Source organism: Eptatretus burgeri, chromosome 13, assembly GCF_056783735.1.
Source record: "Eptatretus burgeri isolate ZD-2024b chromosome 13, Ebu_testis_v1, whole genome shotgun sequence".
Taxonomy (NCBI): Eukaryota; Metazoa; Chordata; class Myxini; order Myxiniformes; family Myxinidae; genus Eptatretus; species Eptatretus burgeri.
The window spans coordinates 77,179,863-77,194,768 of NC_140973.1; the positions used below are offsets into that span (position 1 = coordinate 77,179,863).

At 42.0% G+C, this 14,906-nt stretch overlaps 1 protein-coding gene across 6 annotated transcripts in view; it reads left to right on the plus strand.

Moving 5' to 3' along the window:
• Positions 1-14,906, plus strand: part of LOC147014840 (prestin-like) — a 108,486-nt gene that overhangs the window by 23,342 nt on the left and 70,238 nt on the right. For 5 of the 6 annotated variants that reach the window (XR_015050922.1, XR_015050923.1, XM_085853213.1 and 2 more), the window contains 6 exons: positions 4,655-4,851; positions 5,086-5,250; positions 8,825-8,974; positions 9,086-9,168; positions 9,523-9,670; positions 14,030-14,143. Coding sequence is in view for 4 of the 6 variants with exons in the window: in XM_085853213.1 (XP_085709339.1) it covers positions 4,655-4,851; positions 5,086-5,250; positions 8,825-8,974; positions 9,086-9,168; positions 9,523-9,670; positions 14,030-14,143 (857 nt within the window). In the remaining 2 variants the exon portion in view is untranslated. The remainder of the gene's footprint in view (positions 1-4,654; positions 4,852-5,085; positions 5,251-8,824; positions 8,975-9,085; positions 9,169-9,522; positions 9,671-14,029; positions 14,144-14,906) is intronic. The other variant, XM_085853211.1, reaches the window with a different exon arrangement.

Here is a 14,906-nt window from a genome sequence, read left to right on the forward strand (position 1 = left end):
TCTTCTGCTCAGTCCATGGATATTGGGGCCAATGTAGATGGGTCAGGTAAGTTTATGCTCCAGAGTGTACCTCATTTTCACATCAGAATTGGATGCTGTTTTTTTTTTTTTTCCTTTGTGTTGTAGAGCACTGCTACTGAAAGTGGTGGTATGCAGACCGGTGCCGGTACGCGAGTCATCGACTGCCGGTCCGCGGCGAGTTTCCAATTTCACATTATCATAATATATAACATGTAATGTATAAAATGAAAATGTATGAAATCTTGAAAAATAATATATTTAAGCCGACAAATTCAAAATACGAGAGAGAGAGAGAGAGAGAGAGAGAGAGAGAGAGAGAGAGAGAGAGAGAGAGAGAGAGAGAGAGAGAGAGAGAGAGAGAGAGAGAGAGAGAGAGAGAGATATAGATATAGATATAGATATAGATATAGATATAGATATAGATATAGATATAGATATATATAGATATAGATATATATATAGATATATATAGATATATAGATATATAGATATATATAGATATATAGATATATAGATATATAGATATAGATATAGATATAGATATAGATATAGATATAGATATAGATATAGATATAGAGATATAGATATATAGATCTGTTAACGTTGGAAGTTATACCAGAACCGAACGTGAAGGTAATATAATGTGAATTTCAACAGAGTTGCCAGGTGGTGCTCTTTTGTTTTGCCAAAATAGGTGTAATTATAATTGTACAGTTGTCATGAAAGTTTGAAAATATTCGTATTGTTTCTTTATATTATAGAAAAACTGCTTAAAACAAACTCCTAATACCAACGGTAGTTAAGTTATTCATGTGTTACGATTCTAGGAACTGTAAGCATCCAAACATACAGTTGTCCCAAAGTCAGTTATGCCGTTAAGTATATATGTAGACAGATCCCTTCCTTGTGTTTAGTGGGAAGACACTGGGGGTTTTTTTAGTTAGGGTAATAAATCTTTATATCCCATCCCCCATCACGATCCACTGTGCACATGCGTATCTGGAGCCTCGTGTTTCCGAGGCAAAATCTTGCAGCAGTTCCAGTTCCTCGGCTTCCCCAAACGTTCCAATTTCTTGTTGTGTGGTCACAAGCTGGAAACGTAAGTACATGTCTATCGGAATATTATATTGTGCATAAATAGCCATTGTGCAATTAAGTTGCATGCAATATTAGTTACAGCTGTTATAGCTTATATGTTGGTTCTCGCTGCGCATGTGAAGCAAAAAGTGGGGTTCAGCAATTGGTTCACTTCTGTCTGTCCGCCCGTCTGCCGATCGACAAATATCAGTTTATGATTGAGGAATAACTTGATTTCAATTGACTGTTATATTTTGTACCCAAATCGGAACATGAATCGGAAAACGAAGCTGGAGTTCAACAGTACTTTGGCTATGAATTAGTCCTCATCACACAGAGTGAAAAGAGGTCAGGTCTGGTATGGGAGCATGCGCCGGAGCAATGCGTCGCTGCATCCATTTTCTGCTGGTACTCCAGGGGCCTCCATCTGGCCATCCCGAAGGCAGATGCCTGGCCCATCTCCTTCTCCTTGAGATGCTAATCAACCTGCTGCAAACACGGCCGGCCCATTGGCCTCCTCCATTCACGAGGCTCCCTCGCTGAGAGAATCTAATGAGCAGGATCAGCATCAGGAAAATGAGCCACATGTCCATACAGCCGCAGCTGATGCTCACGGACTATGCAGGTAACAAATCTCATTTGAGTCTCTCTCAGCAACCGCTCGTTGGACACAAAGTCTGGCCAGCGATAGCCAAGGATTCTCCGAAGAGACCTGGTACCAAAGGAATTAAGTCTCCATCTCAGATCCCTGGTCAGAGTCCAAATCTCACATCCAAAGAGCAAGACTGGAAGCAACAAGGACCGGAAGACTCGGACTTTCATCTTCCTGCACAGGTCCTGGCAGCGCCACACCCCATGATCCAGTACATGTATGACTCCCCAGGCCCGACTGAGACGTCCATTGACCTCTGGCTCACAGCCAGCAGAGACATGAATATCACCGCCAAGGAGAGTGACTCTCTCCATGACCTCAACATCCTCACCAAAAACAGGTACAGACAAGGTAGCAGCATCCAAGATGCCATTAAAAGCCTGGATCTCAGTTTTGACCCAGGAAACCCATAATCCCAGTGGCAACAACTCCTCATTCAGCACCTCGAGGGCCCCCAAAAGGATATCCATAGTCTCTGCAAAGATGACTGCATCATCTGTGAAATCAAGGTCAGAGATCTTGACATTCCCAAACGATGCACCGCAGCTTGATCTCTCCAACATCCTCCCCAGAATCCAGTCCATACAAGCGATGAAAAGTGTGGGAGCCAGTACATACCCCTGACAAACTCCAGTAACAACTGGAAATAAATAGGAAATGGTATCACATATCTCACAGCACTCTCAGTACCAGAGTCTAGTTCAGACATCAGAGTGATCTGTTTTGGTGGCACTCCACGAAGACCAAGAATCCTCCAGAGGACATCCCGATTCACTGAATCAAACACTTTGCAGAGATCATCGGAGGCTGCAAGCAGCTCTTGATGGAGCTCTCATCTGCTTGATGTGAGGACCCGAAGAGCAAGGATACGGTCAATCGTTGACCTCTTTGGTGTTAAGCCTGACTGCTCTGGGTGCTGGTGCTCAAGCAGATGGTGGCGAACCCTATCAATAATTATCCGAGCAAAGACCTTGCCCGGCACTGAGAGCTGCGTCACCCCTCGGTAGTTGTTGCAGTCTTGGCGATCACCCTTCCCTTTCCAGAGAGGGACAACAAGGCCCCTCTTCCAGTCCGTTGGGATGATGCCTGTGTTCCAGGCAGAGCACAGAACTACATGCAATGACACGAGTGCCTCATAACCATCCCTATCAGTTCCAGTCGATGTATTGAAATTCCCCAAGAAGAGTATCTCATCTGGGGCCACTGATCAACCACAGACTCGAGTGTGGCATCGAATGCGTCCTTCACGGTGAGATCACTCGCCTCAGTCGGAGCATTTACAGAGACCAGGGAAATGACACCCAAGGAGTGACGGCTCCTTCGTCTCATGATACGCTCGTTTTTTGGTTTTGTTTTGTTTTCTTTTTCGCTCGTTCTTTTGGAATGTTTTGTGGAATGAAGGGTTTTACGGTGGCCGGAGTGCAAATCCTGCCACCAACTTCCAAATAAAAAGTAACCCAACTTCAGGAGGACGTCCGCAGACACAGTTGGGCACTAGATATGAATGGCCATTGGCTCACAAGGAGCTCCTCTGCCGTTTGACAGGTTTTGTCCTTCATCCTGCTGGATGTCCATATCCAAACACCCTCCTCGCCAAGAACCTTGGTGGGGGAGACGGGTTAGTCGCCGACAACCAGACCGTGGAACAGCTTCGTATAGGTTTACATGGTACCTGGAGCAAGTCGCAGATCTAATCTGACCTGACCTGACATATAATCATGCCCATCATGCCTGCGCCACATCAACACCACACCAATTTATATATTTATTCAAAAAAACTAAAGTACCAGACCAATTTATATAAAGAAAAATGCAAAATGGTGTTTTTTAATAGTTTTTTTTTCAATGGTTTTTCGTTTTTTGGGGGGTGTGGGGAGTGGGTGAAAGCGGTTCTTGGGTGAGAAACACACATCAACCACAATCATGCACAAGTCAATTTATTATTGATCCTCCAATGAATACAACCTTAAACAACACCCCTTGATGAGACCCCCACCGAAAGCACTCCGTACACACGCACACAATCACCCATCCATACTCAAACTACCTAAAAGTTCTGCCAACATCCCTATACCCCTCCATCTCCATAACTTCCAGGTACCTATCTAATTAAAATTTAAACTTATCTCCTGTTTCTGCTGCCACTGCCTTTCCAGGGAGGCCATTCCATGCATTAACTACTCTCTCAGTAAAGGTCCCCTACCTTACTACCGTCTTAACTCTCCTCTTCTTCACTCTCAGGCTATGGCCCCTGGTCCGATCACTGTCTACTCTGTTGAATAATTAATCTTCACTTATTTTATCGATACCTTTCATTATCTTAAACATCTCCATCATATCTCCTCGTAACCATCTCCTTTCGAGTGAATAAAGCCCTGTCTCCTTCAGCCGCTCCTCATAGCTGAGTCTACCTTGGCCCGGAATCAATCTAGTAGCCCTGCGCTGAACCCTCTCCGTGGCATCCAAGTCCTTCCTGAGTTGTGGTGACCAGAACTGTACACAATATTCTAGATGTGGCCCTCATTAAATTCCTGTACAATGTTAACACCTCCTCTTTTGATTTATAATTGATCCCCCTCCGAATACAACCCAACCCTATTTGCTTTACCAATAGCTGACTGGCACTGTGCTGCCTGCTCACCTCCATCAATAACTCCTAAGGGAGCACCGTGCCAAATTTCGCGTTTTTATCCAGCATGTAACGGTAATCTTGAAAAATAACGCTAAGCTACCTGAATAAAACTAAAAATGCAAAACAGGGCTGTTGATGCAGGTGGAGGGAAGAGGAAGATAGGCTTCAATCTTGGAGAACGATATCTGTGGAGAAGAGGTTATGCCGGTTGTTCATGATGCTCACCCTTCACATGAAAAGTCCACGTTTATAATTCCCCCTTGACCCCACAGGCCCATTCGCGGTGCTAAGCATGATGACCGGCGAGGTTCTGGAGAGGGAGGTGCCAGATGATTTCTTCCTGATGATCTCCAATAGGACTAATGCCTCCATGGAGCTGGACGTGGAGTCTCGGGATGCTGCGCGGGTCAGGTTGGCCACCTCACTGGCCTGTCTCACTGGTCTCATTCAGGTGGGATGGGGAAGTCAGGTGAGGATGAACCTGCAGAAGAAAGCAAATGTTATTTTCTCATTTGAACAGCGATTTCCTCATTTTGCATCACCCCTGGCACAACGACCTTCAGTTATAGTGTGAAAGTGGATATTCTAGGATAGAAGGGATTGATGGAGGCCTCAACAAGTGGTGACAAAAATTGACAATGCAATCTCCCCCATACCCAACCCCCACCTCTCCCCCGCCCCATTCTCACCCATATCCCCTCAGCTGGTGCTATGGTTGCTGCGTTTTGGCTTCGTGTCGGCGTACCTGTGTGAACCACTGGTCCGTGGGTTCACCACAGCGGCAGCGGTGCACGTGTTTGCATCGCAACTCAAGCACGTACTTGGCGTACATATCGGACGACATACTGGACCACTGGCAGCATTGCAGGTACTCTTTGAGGCATGGACACCAAAAAAGCCCACATACACCTCTCAACAACTCGCACGCTAGTTTAGTTCACCAAATTCGTTCACCAACTTATAACATTTGCATTTGTTCACTAACCAGAAAACAACATCTTTTGTGTTAAGTCTGTGTCTGGTGTATGTTTCCCCTCCATCCCTACACTTACCTCAAATGGTCGCACAGCTGACACTGCACGTGAAAAGGCTGAATGCCTAAACTCTGTTTGCTTCTAAATCTTGTGTCCCAAACCCATCGCTTTCTCTACCCCCCTTAACCAGTCGCACTCAACTGTCCCTGGACTCTGTGTCCTTTTCTTATGACAAGGTGGAGAGCTTGCTGTCAAACCTCGACTCAGATTCTGCAACCGGTTGAGACGGCATCAGTCCACGTGTCCTAAAAACCTGCTCCTCTGCTCTTGCTCACCCTCTCTCTGTTATATTCACCCTCTCATTTCCTCAAGGTCATCTGCCATCTGCTTGGAAATCAGCAAACATTACCACTCTGCCTAAAAAAAAAGGTGCAAAAACTGATCCCCACAACCAGAGACCAATCGGCCTTCTCCCAATCATCAGCAAGATTATGGAATTCATTTATCGCTTCCAACATCAAATCCTTCCTCGTCTCCAATGGCTTGATTTCTGACCATCAATTTAGATGTAGACCACGCCACTCAACCCTGGACTTGCTGCTTCTGCTCTCCCAACAATGGATGGAGATCCTCAATGTCGGACATGAAATCAGAGCCATCGAGACATATCGTGTGATTTCGATACGCTCTGGCACCCTGCGCTGCTCACCAAACTCTCTTCCTATGGTATTCAAGGCCATCTCCACTCATGGCTCGCAGACTTCCTCTCCTGTCACAGTCAACGTGTGGCCCCAAATGGAGTTCTCTCATCCCCTCTTCCTGTCCAGGCTGTAGTTCCTCAATGCAGCGTTCTGTTATTTTTTCTGGTTTTCATCAATGATCTCTCCGACTCTCTGGAAAATCCTCTTTATCTCTTTGCTGATGACTCCACCCTCTGCCGTTCCATCTGTCATCCCTCAGATCAGCAAGCAGCAGCTTCTTCACTCTCTGCAGATCTGGATAAAATTACGAACTGGTCCAACACGTGGAACATGTCTTTCAATCCTGACAAATCTCACACTCTCACTATGTCTCTCCAAATGGACCATCTGGAACCCTCCCCCCCCCAAATGGACCATCTGGAACCCCCCCCCCCCCAAATCTATGTTCTCAACAATCCTCTTGAAGAAATCGTTTCATTCAAGCTTCTGGGTCTCACTATCTGCCATGATCGTTCCTGGTAAAGCCACATTTCCAACCTGACCTCCAAAGCCAGTCGCCGACTGGGAATCCTCCGTCGTGTAAAGTCCTTCCTCGGCCCACCTGAGCTCCTGACCACATACAAAGCTTTCGTCCGCAGCCTGATGGAGTACTGCTCTCCCCTCCGGGCTGGTGCTCCTGCCTCTCACCTTTCTCAGCTTCACGCTGTGGACACCAAGGCATTTATGATAATTGGTATCTCCTGCGATGAGGCTGAGTCTTTGGGCCTCTCACTCTCTCACCGCAGGAAGGTCAGTGGTCTTCTTGTCTGTCTTCTCCCGTCTCCTCTCCGGTCTCGTCCACCCTGCTGTCTGCGATTTGTCCCCCCGATATTTCCACAGGGTGCTCAAGGTCCACCAGCAACCCCCTTCTGGTAAAACTACCAAAATTAAGAATCACTGCTCACCTTCACTCTTTCATTCCTCTTTTTCCCCGCCTTTGGAACAAACTCCCCCACTCCCTTCAACCCCACTCTTCCCTCCAGGTCTTCAAAACAGCTGTTCACCACCACCTCTTATCTTCCCCCATCCAAAGCCACAATCTTTTCTACCCCTGTTAATCCACCCCAAACCCACCTCCTTCAAATTCCCTGCTTTCCTTACGTAAAGTCCATGTCGTGCAAGGACCTGAAAGTCCCTGTAATGTCCATCTTCTATTCCCCATATTCCCCATACAATCCCTCTACCTTCCACAGATCTCCTCATGTCTCTGTTCCCCAATGATTTGTCCTTCCCCTCTCTTGCCCCCCTTGTCTCCTGCTCCCCTTGTTGTACGTTCTGTGTGTTAGTTCTCATACGACCTTCAACATTGTATACACAAAATAAAATTTAAAAAACATTTTTAAAACTCCAGATTTGATTGAACTCAACTCCAGGCTGACCCAAACTTAACTGTACTCTCTACCAGCTCTTTTATTACCTCTACCACCGAAGACGGAAGAGGTTATGTTTTCACCCCTTTCTGTCTGTCTGTCTGTCTGTCTGTCTGTCTGTCTGTCTGTGTTTGTTTGTGTCCAGGATTTCCCAAAAAGCTGCAGATGGATCTGGATGAAATTTTATGGACAGGTTCGTTGCGTAACAAGGACGAACTTGTTAGATTTTGGTGAAGATCCGGATCCGGATCCGACTACTCGAATTTTTTAACTGATTCTTCACCATTGAGAGATAGGGCTAAACTAATATATAGTACAATATCTCAAAAAGTTGCGGACGGATTTGAATGAAACTTGGTGAACAGTGTGTGTGTGTGTGTGTGTGTGTGTGTGTGTGTGTGTGTGTGTGTGTGTGTGTGTGTGTGTGTGTGTGTGTGTGTGTGTGTGTGTGTGTGTGTGTGTGTGTGTGTGTGTGTGTTTGTGTGTGACCACAACAAATTTATTTGATTTCAGTGAAGATCCGAATCCGGAGCCGATAATTTTTTCAGTGATTCTTCACCATTGAGAGATGGGGCTCAAAAACGATGTGCAAGCATGATATTTCAAAAATGTGTTGGACGCGATGCATTCTTGTGGATCAGGCTTTACAGGGCGGAGGTATGCGCTCTACCGAGTGCCCTTCTCGTTAGCTCGGTTTAGGCTCCACCCCGTGATTTCACCTCGCCCTGCCCACTCTACGCTCATTGGCTGTTCAGACATCACTCAAGCCAAAGCTCCACCCCCGAAACCTCTCGCTCCGTCCCGAATGTTCGAGACCTGGCAAGAGCGCGCCTGAACTCGTGCGCCGGGTGGCCTGCAAGGCCGCTATTTCTAAACAGTATATAAAGGACATTTACAGGAGATTAAGCAATAAAAGGGAGTTTAGGGAAAAGTGGTTTTAGACACAAACATTGTGAGTGGTGATGACCTGCTATCACAAACCATTATCGATGCATATTCATATTACAGTTCATTTTAACTCACACTTGCGCTAAAACATGAACTAAGGGAAACAACTATTCTAATCTATCCATTATTAACCCCTATAAGTCATTTCCACAACACTATCATTATAGTCGTTCCATTTGACTGTACGATCAACAAAATATGTATGTCATGTGCGCAGTCATTCCGTTTGAACAGACAAGATTTGTATCTCTGTGAGATAAATTAACTTGGGGGAGATGGCAGATCTTGTGATAATAAATCTGAGGATGCATCTTGAAGATGTAATCACATGTGCAGTTAAAGAGTGTTCATGTGAAAACGGAGAACGGCGTCCCTCACGATGGACGTGTGAACACGGTCCGACTGCACAGACCCTGCGAGAGGCCGGCTCTCGAGTGCGAGAGGCCAGTGCTGTGACCATGACCCTCAGTTTCGCTTGTGTGATTTTTCTTCTTGCTGGCAAACACCTGCTTCATTTACCACCGTTGAGGTCGTTACCTTTCCCCACGGAACTCATTGTGGTACGAGCTTTGTTTTTCAACTTCTGCTAAAAAGATAAAATAAGTTATTTTCACCATGTTCTCGAATGCACATGTCCATCCTATCGCTGTGTTTGCTGTTCTTCTCGAAAGGTGGTTGCAGCAACAGGTGCCTCTGCAGCACTCGACCTGGAGCATTCCCATGGTGTACAGGTTGTGGGAACAATTCCCATGGGGTAAATTCCACTCATCATCCTTACTCACACCTGAAGAAGTCTTTCTTTTTATTATTGTTGTATTATATAGTGACTGAAGACGTAAAAGAATGAGGCTGGAGGGAAGAGGTTTTTTATCCAAGTTATTATTGAATTAGATTTTTAAAATTTTTGATGTGGCTTTTTTGAACCACCGTCTCAGTAACATTCTCCTGTGTGTTCTTCCCTTCCTATTGTCCTCTCCTTGTATGTTCATGTTGGTCTATGATGGTTGTATATCCCATCACATTTTGTAACTGTTTATCGTTTCCTGCTCCTCACCTCCATTGCTCTGTCACTTTCTCCTCTCTTGCCTTCTTTCTCGTTGCCACTCAGTCTCGCTCTCCCTACCGTACCGCACATATGTCCTTCGGCCTGCACTCTTGCCGATGCATTTGCCATTGCCGTGGTCGGATACTCGGTGGTCGTCTCCCTTGGAAAGATGTTTGCACAGAAGCACGGCTATGCTGTCGATGGCATGCAGGTATATTTGCTTTCACACTTTGAGTTTTCTAATGAACTGTGCCTCTGGTGTAAATTAGAACCAGTGTATTGAAGATCCAATGGTGCATGGTACAAGGTTGAAATATACACTTAAAAAACTCAAAGGTCCTAAATGAAGTACGAGCGAACCCGAGGAGGCAGCAAACACCAACTTCTTGATAGCCCTGCATTGCTTTGAGGAGTTCCTCTGATTGGCTGTGAAATGTCACATTCTTTTCACAGCCAATCAGTCACTCCAAAAAGCAATTTATGGTCACTTTCACAGAAATGACGTGGGAAATTCACTGAAGTTACATTTGATGCTTAAGTGTACATTCTTCATGTACGGACTGATATATAATTAACTAGAACGGCGCCCGTTCGAGCGCATACCACCGCCAGGCTGAACACTTTAGGTTTTGTATCCCATTGATGGGCCAGATCTGGATTTGGACCTGAACCAAAATCTAATCGGCTTCTTGTCACCGAACCAACTCATCCAAGTTGTGTCATAACTCATCCACAACTTTTTGAGACATCATGATATATACTGTATATGTATGTATATATGTACTGTTTATATACATATTTATATATACTGTATATGTATGTATATATGTACTGTTTATATACATATTTATATATACTGTATATGTATGTATATATGTAGTTTATATACATATTTATATATACTGTATATGTATGTATATATGTACTGTTTATATACATATTTATATATACTGTATATGTATGTATATATGTACTGTTTATATACATATTTATATGTATGTATATATGTACTGTTTATATACATATTTATATGTATGTATATGTATGTATATATGTACTGTTTATATACATATTTATATATACTGTATATGTATGTATATATGTACTGTTTATATACATATTTATATATACTGTATATGTATGTATATATGTACTGTTTATATACATATTTATATATACTGTATATGTATATATATATATATGTACTGTTTATATACATATTTATATATACTGTATATGTATGTATATATGTACTGTTTATATACATATTTATATATACTGTATATGTATGTATATATGTACTGTTTATATACATATTTATATAGACTGTATATGTATGTATATATGTACTGTTTATATAAATATGTATATATACTGTATATGTATGTATATATGTACTGTTTATATACATATTTATATATACTGTATATGTATGTATATATGTACTGTTTATATACATATTTATATATACTGTATATGTATGTATATATGTACTGTTTATATACATATTTATATGTACTGTATATGTATGTATATATGTACTGTTTATATACATATTTATATGTACTGTATATGTATGTATATATGTACTGTTTATATACATATTTATATATACTGTATATGTATGTATATATGTACTGTTTATATACATATTTATATATACTGTATATGTATGTATATATGTACTGTTTATATACATATTTATATATACTGTATATGTATGTATATATGTACTGTTTATATACATATTTATATATACTGTATATGTATGTATATATGTACTGTTTATATACATACTTATATATACTGTATATGTATGTATATATGTACTGTTTATATACATATTTATATATACTGTATATGTATGTATATATGTACTGTTTATATACATATTTATATATACTGTATATGTATGTATATATGTACCGTTTATACACATATTTATATATACTGTATATGTATGTATATATGTACTGTTTATACACATATTTATATATACTGTATATGTATGTATATATGTACTGTTTATATACATATTTATATATACTGTATATGTATGTATATATGTACTGTTTATATACATATTTATATATATATGTATGCTCGAGATGTAGTTTTTGGCCTTATCTATTTATTTCAGAAATTAGACCTATGTTTACCTCTTAGACCTCAAAAACAATTGGTGGATGAATTCTGTGACCTGATATTTTAGAAATGAAGATTTTAGAAATCCCACCTAAGTTGTTGACCTTTGGCCTCTGTTGACCTTTTGGTCTATGTTGACCTCAAAAATAATAATTGGTGGTTGAATTAAATGACCAAATATGCAACTCCTCTTCAAATTTCAAGAAAATCGGATGAAAATCGAGGATTTTATAAATCCCACCTAATTTGTTGACCTTTGGCCAATGTTTACCTTTTGAATGAGGTTGACCTCAAAAATAGTTGATGGTAGAATTCAGTAAGCTGATCTGAAAATCCTTTTCAAATTTCTAGTCAATCGGACGAAAATTGAAGATTTTAGAAATGTGAAAAAATTGTTGACCTTTGGTGTATGTTGACCTTTTCAGCTCAAAAAAATAGGCTTCTTGCTATTGACAAACTCTACCATATGGTGAAGTTTCATGAAGATCGGTTTAATATTGCGACCTGTAGGCAATAGACAAGACGGATAGACAAACAGACAGAATGATAAAATCGACCGACTAAATTTTCTTGAAAAATCCTTGATTTTGCAAGTAACAAGAACAAGAGAAAGACGTCGCGCAGAGCATGATACTTGCAAAATCCATCCCCCTCTCCAAAGGTTGCCATGGATACATCAAATTGTCCATTTCATTAAGATTAAAATTGACAACCTTAATCAAAGCTCAGGTCAATCGGATGAAAATTTATTCTTTTTTTTCAGATTAAAATTGATGATTTTAGAAGTTTGGCCTTAACTTAACCTTTTGACCTCAAATAGTTGGTTTCCCAATGTGCAAATCCTGTTCGACTTTCAAGTCAATCGAATGGAAAATTACGATTTTAGAAATCTGACCTCAAGGTGACCTTTGACCTCAAAATCAACAGGCTTCTCAGTTGAGGCTACCTCGACAACTTGGTAAGGTATCATGACGATCGGTTTGGAATTGTGACCTGTAGGTGATTGACGCACACACACACACACACACACACACACACACACACACACACACACACACACACACACACACACACACACACACACACACACACACACACACACACAGACAAACAGACAGAGTAACATAAACCAATGTCACCCGCAGGGTGACTCGTATCTTGCCAAAAGGTGACCACGTGTGACTTCTTTAAGGTCACACTGAGGTGAACAGAGCTGCTATCCACCAGGAGCGACTCCTTGAGGAATATCTGCCTACGAGAGATTCCGATGAGAATCGTTCTACATAGTAACCATGAAAAATATGATTTTGCCTCATAACGTCACCAAATGACGTCATAACGTCTCAAGGTTGACATATCTAGAAAGCACTCATCGAGGTGTTCAATTTGAGGTACTACACGATATGGTTCCTAAAACTTGAAAATTTGACCTTGGGGTCAACTATGTTTGACCTCAGGCGCTAACCATGAAGGTCAAGGCCAATCGCCACCAAAAACTAATCAGCTGAGCGCCAGACCATATACTACATTCCTATAAAGTTTGGAGATGATTCGATTAAAATTACTCAAAAAATAAGGGTTTCGTCGACCTCCATGATTTACCGCAAAGTGACCTTGACCTTTGACCTTGACCTTCAAAATTTTGTGCACTGAAAGGGACCTCTATAGGCCTCTGATATGCGAAGTTACAAAAATTTCCAATGATAACTGTGCTCTGCAGAATTTTTTATACGTGATTACAGTCAAAAAAATATAAAGAAAATTAAAAATAAAAAAAAACATACAAGCTGACTTACATATCTTGCAAAAACTTCGTTTTGGCAAGATAAAAATCGACTGACCAATATCATTGCAAATCTTCGATTTTGCGAGTAACAAACAAACAAACAAACAAACAAACAAACAGACAGAAAGGGGTGAAGTCGTGAAAACATAATCTCCGTGCACCTGTAGTGGGGGAGGTTCCCATCGTGTACTGCCTTTTTTAGCTGCTGGTTGCATCATTGGTTAGGGGCGCGGCTATGCCATTGATGCAGTGCCCCTCCACCAGTACACACTGGTGCTCATTTTGCCGACCTCAGAATGACAAGCTGAGTCAACCCCCTGGTATGAATTCAGTGGCCAACGAGGCTCGAACTCAGGGCTCTAGGATCCCAAGCCACCACCCTAACCGCTAAGCCAACACCAAGCTGCAGTGGGGGGGGGGGGGGGGGGTAAAAATTCGAAAATGTTAAAATGCAATTCTCAGTCCTTGAAATGAAAGTTTAGTTTCTCTTCATCCATTCAGGTCTGTGGGAATTGTACGTTTATAATGGTAATTGAGTTCAATAAATATACACAGTGTGAGAGGTCAGAGTTATAAAGATGCAGACTCGTTGCTCGCTGCTCCCCCACCGCACCATCACCACTATGTCTCCCATGGCAGGAACTTTTTGCGATGGGTATGGCCAATGTGTGCAGTTCGTTCTTTCACGTGTTCCCCGTGAGTTGCTCCATGTCACGCACGTTGCTTCAGGAGAGCAGCGGTGCACGTTCACAGGTGAGCATCACACACCAACCATCAACACTTCCGCTTGGAAACTCACTCACTTGTATTTGCTGAAAATTTAATATTTGTACACAAATCAACAGTTGACTTGTTATTAGTTATTATCTCCACCACCAAAGCATGGGTTTACCTAAAGGTAGTTCCTGTTTAACAAATCTTTTAGAGTTCTATGAAGCAGTATCTGATTGGGTGGATGAGGGAATGACAGTGGACATGGTATATCTAGATTTTAAGAAGGTATTTGATAAGGTACCATATCGGAGGTTGTTAGCCAAGGTGAGGTGGCTGCTCAGGTAGCTAATTGGATTGCAAACTGGCTTAGTGATGAGAAGCAAAGAGTGGCTGTGAGTGGGAGGATGTCTTGCTGGGAGGATGTAAGTATTGGGGTACCTCAGGGATCAGTACTCGGAACATTACTATTCATGATTTACATCAATGATTTGGATAATGGGGTAAAGAGTAAGCTTTCCAAATTTGCTGATGACACAAAGCTTGGAGGTGAGGTGGATCGTAGAGGGGGTGGTGATCGGACACAGGAAAGTATTGATACTTGTATGGATTGGGTAAAATGTTGGCAGATGGAGTTTAACCTGAGCAAGTGTAAGGTGTTGGGGATGGGAAAGAACAATGAAAATAGAGATTACAGGATGTAAGGGGTAATAATGGAGCGTGTCACACAGGAGAAGGATCTGGGGGTGGTAACAGATAAGGAGGTAAGCAGGCAGCGCAGTGCCAGGCAGTTATAGGTAAAGCA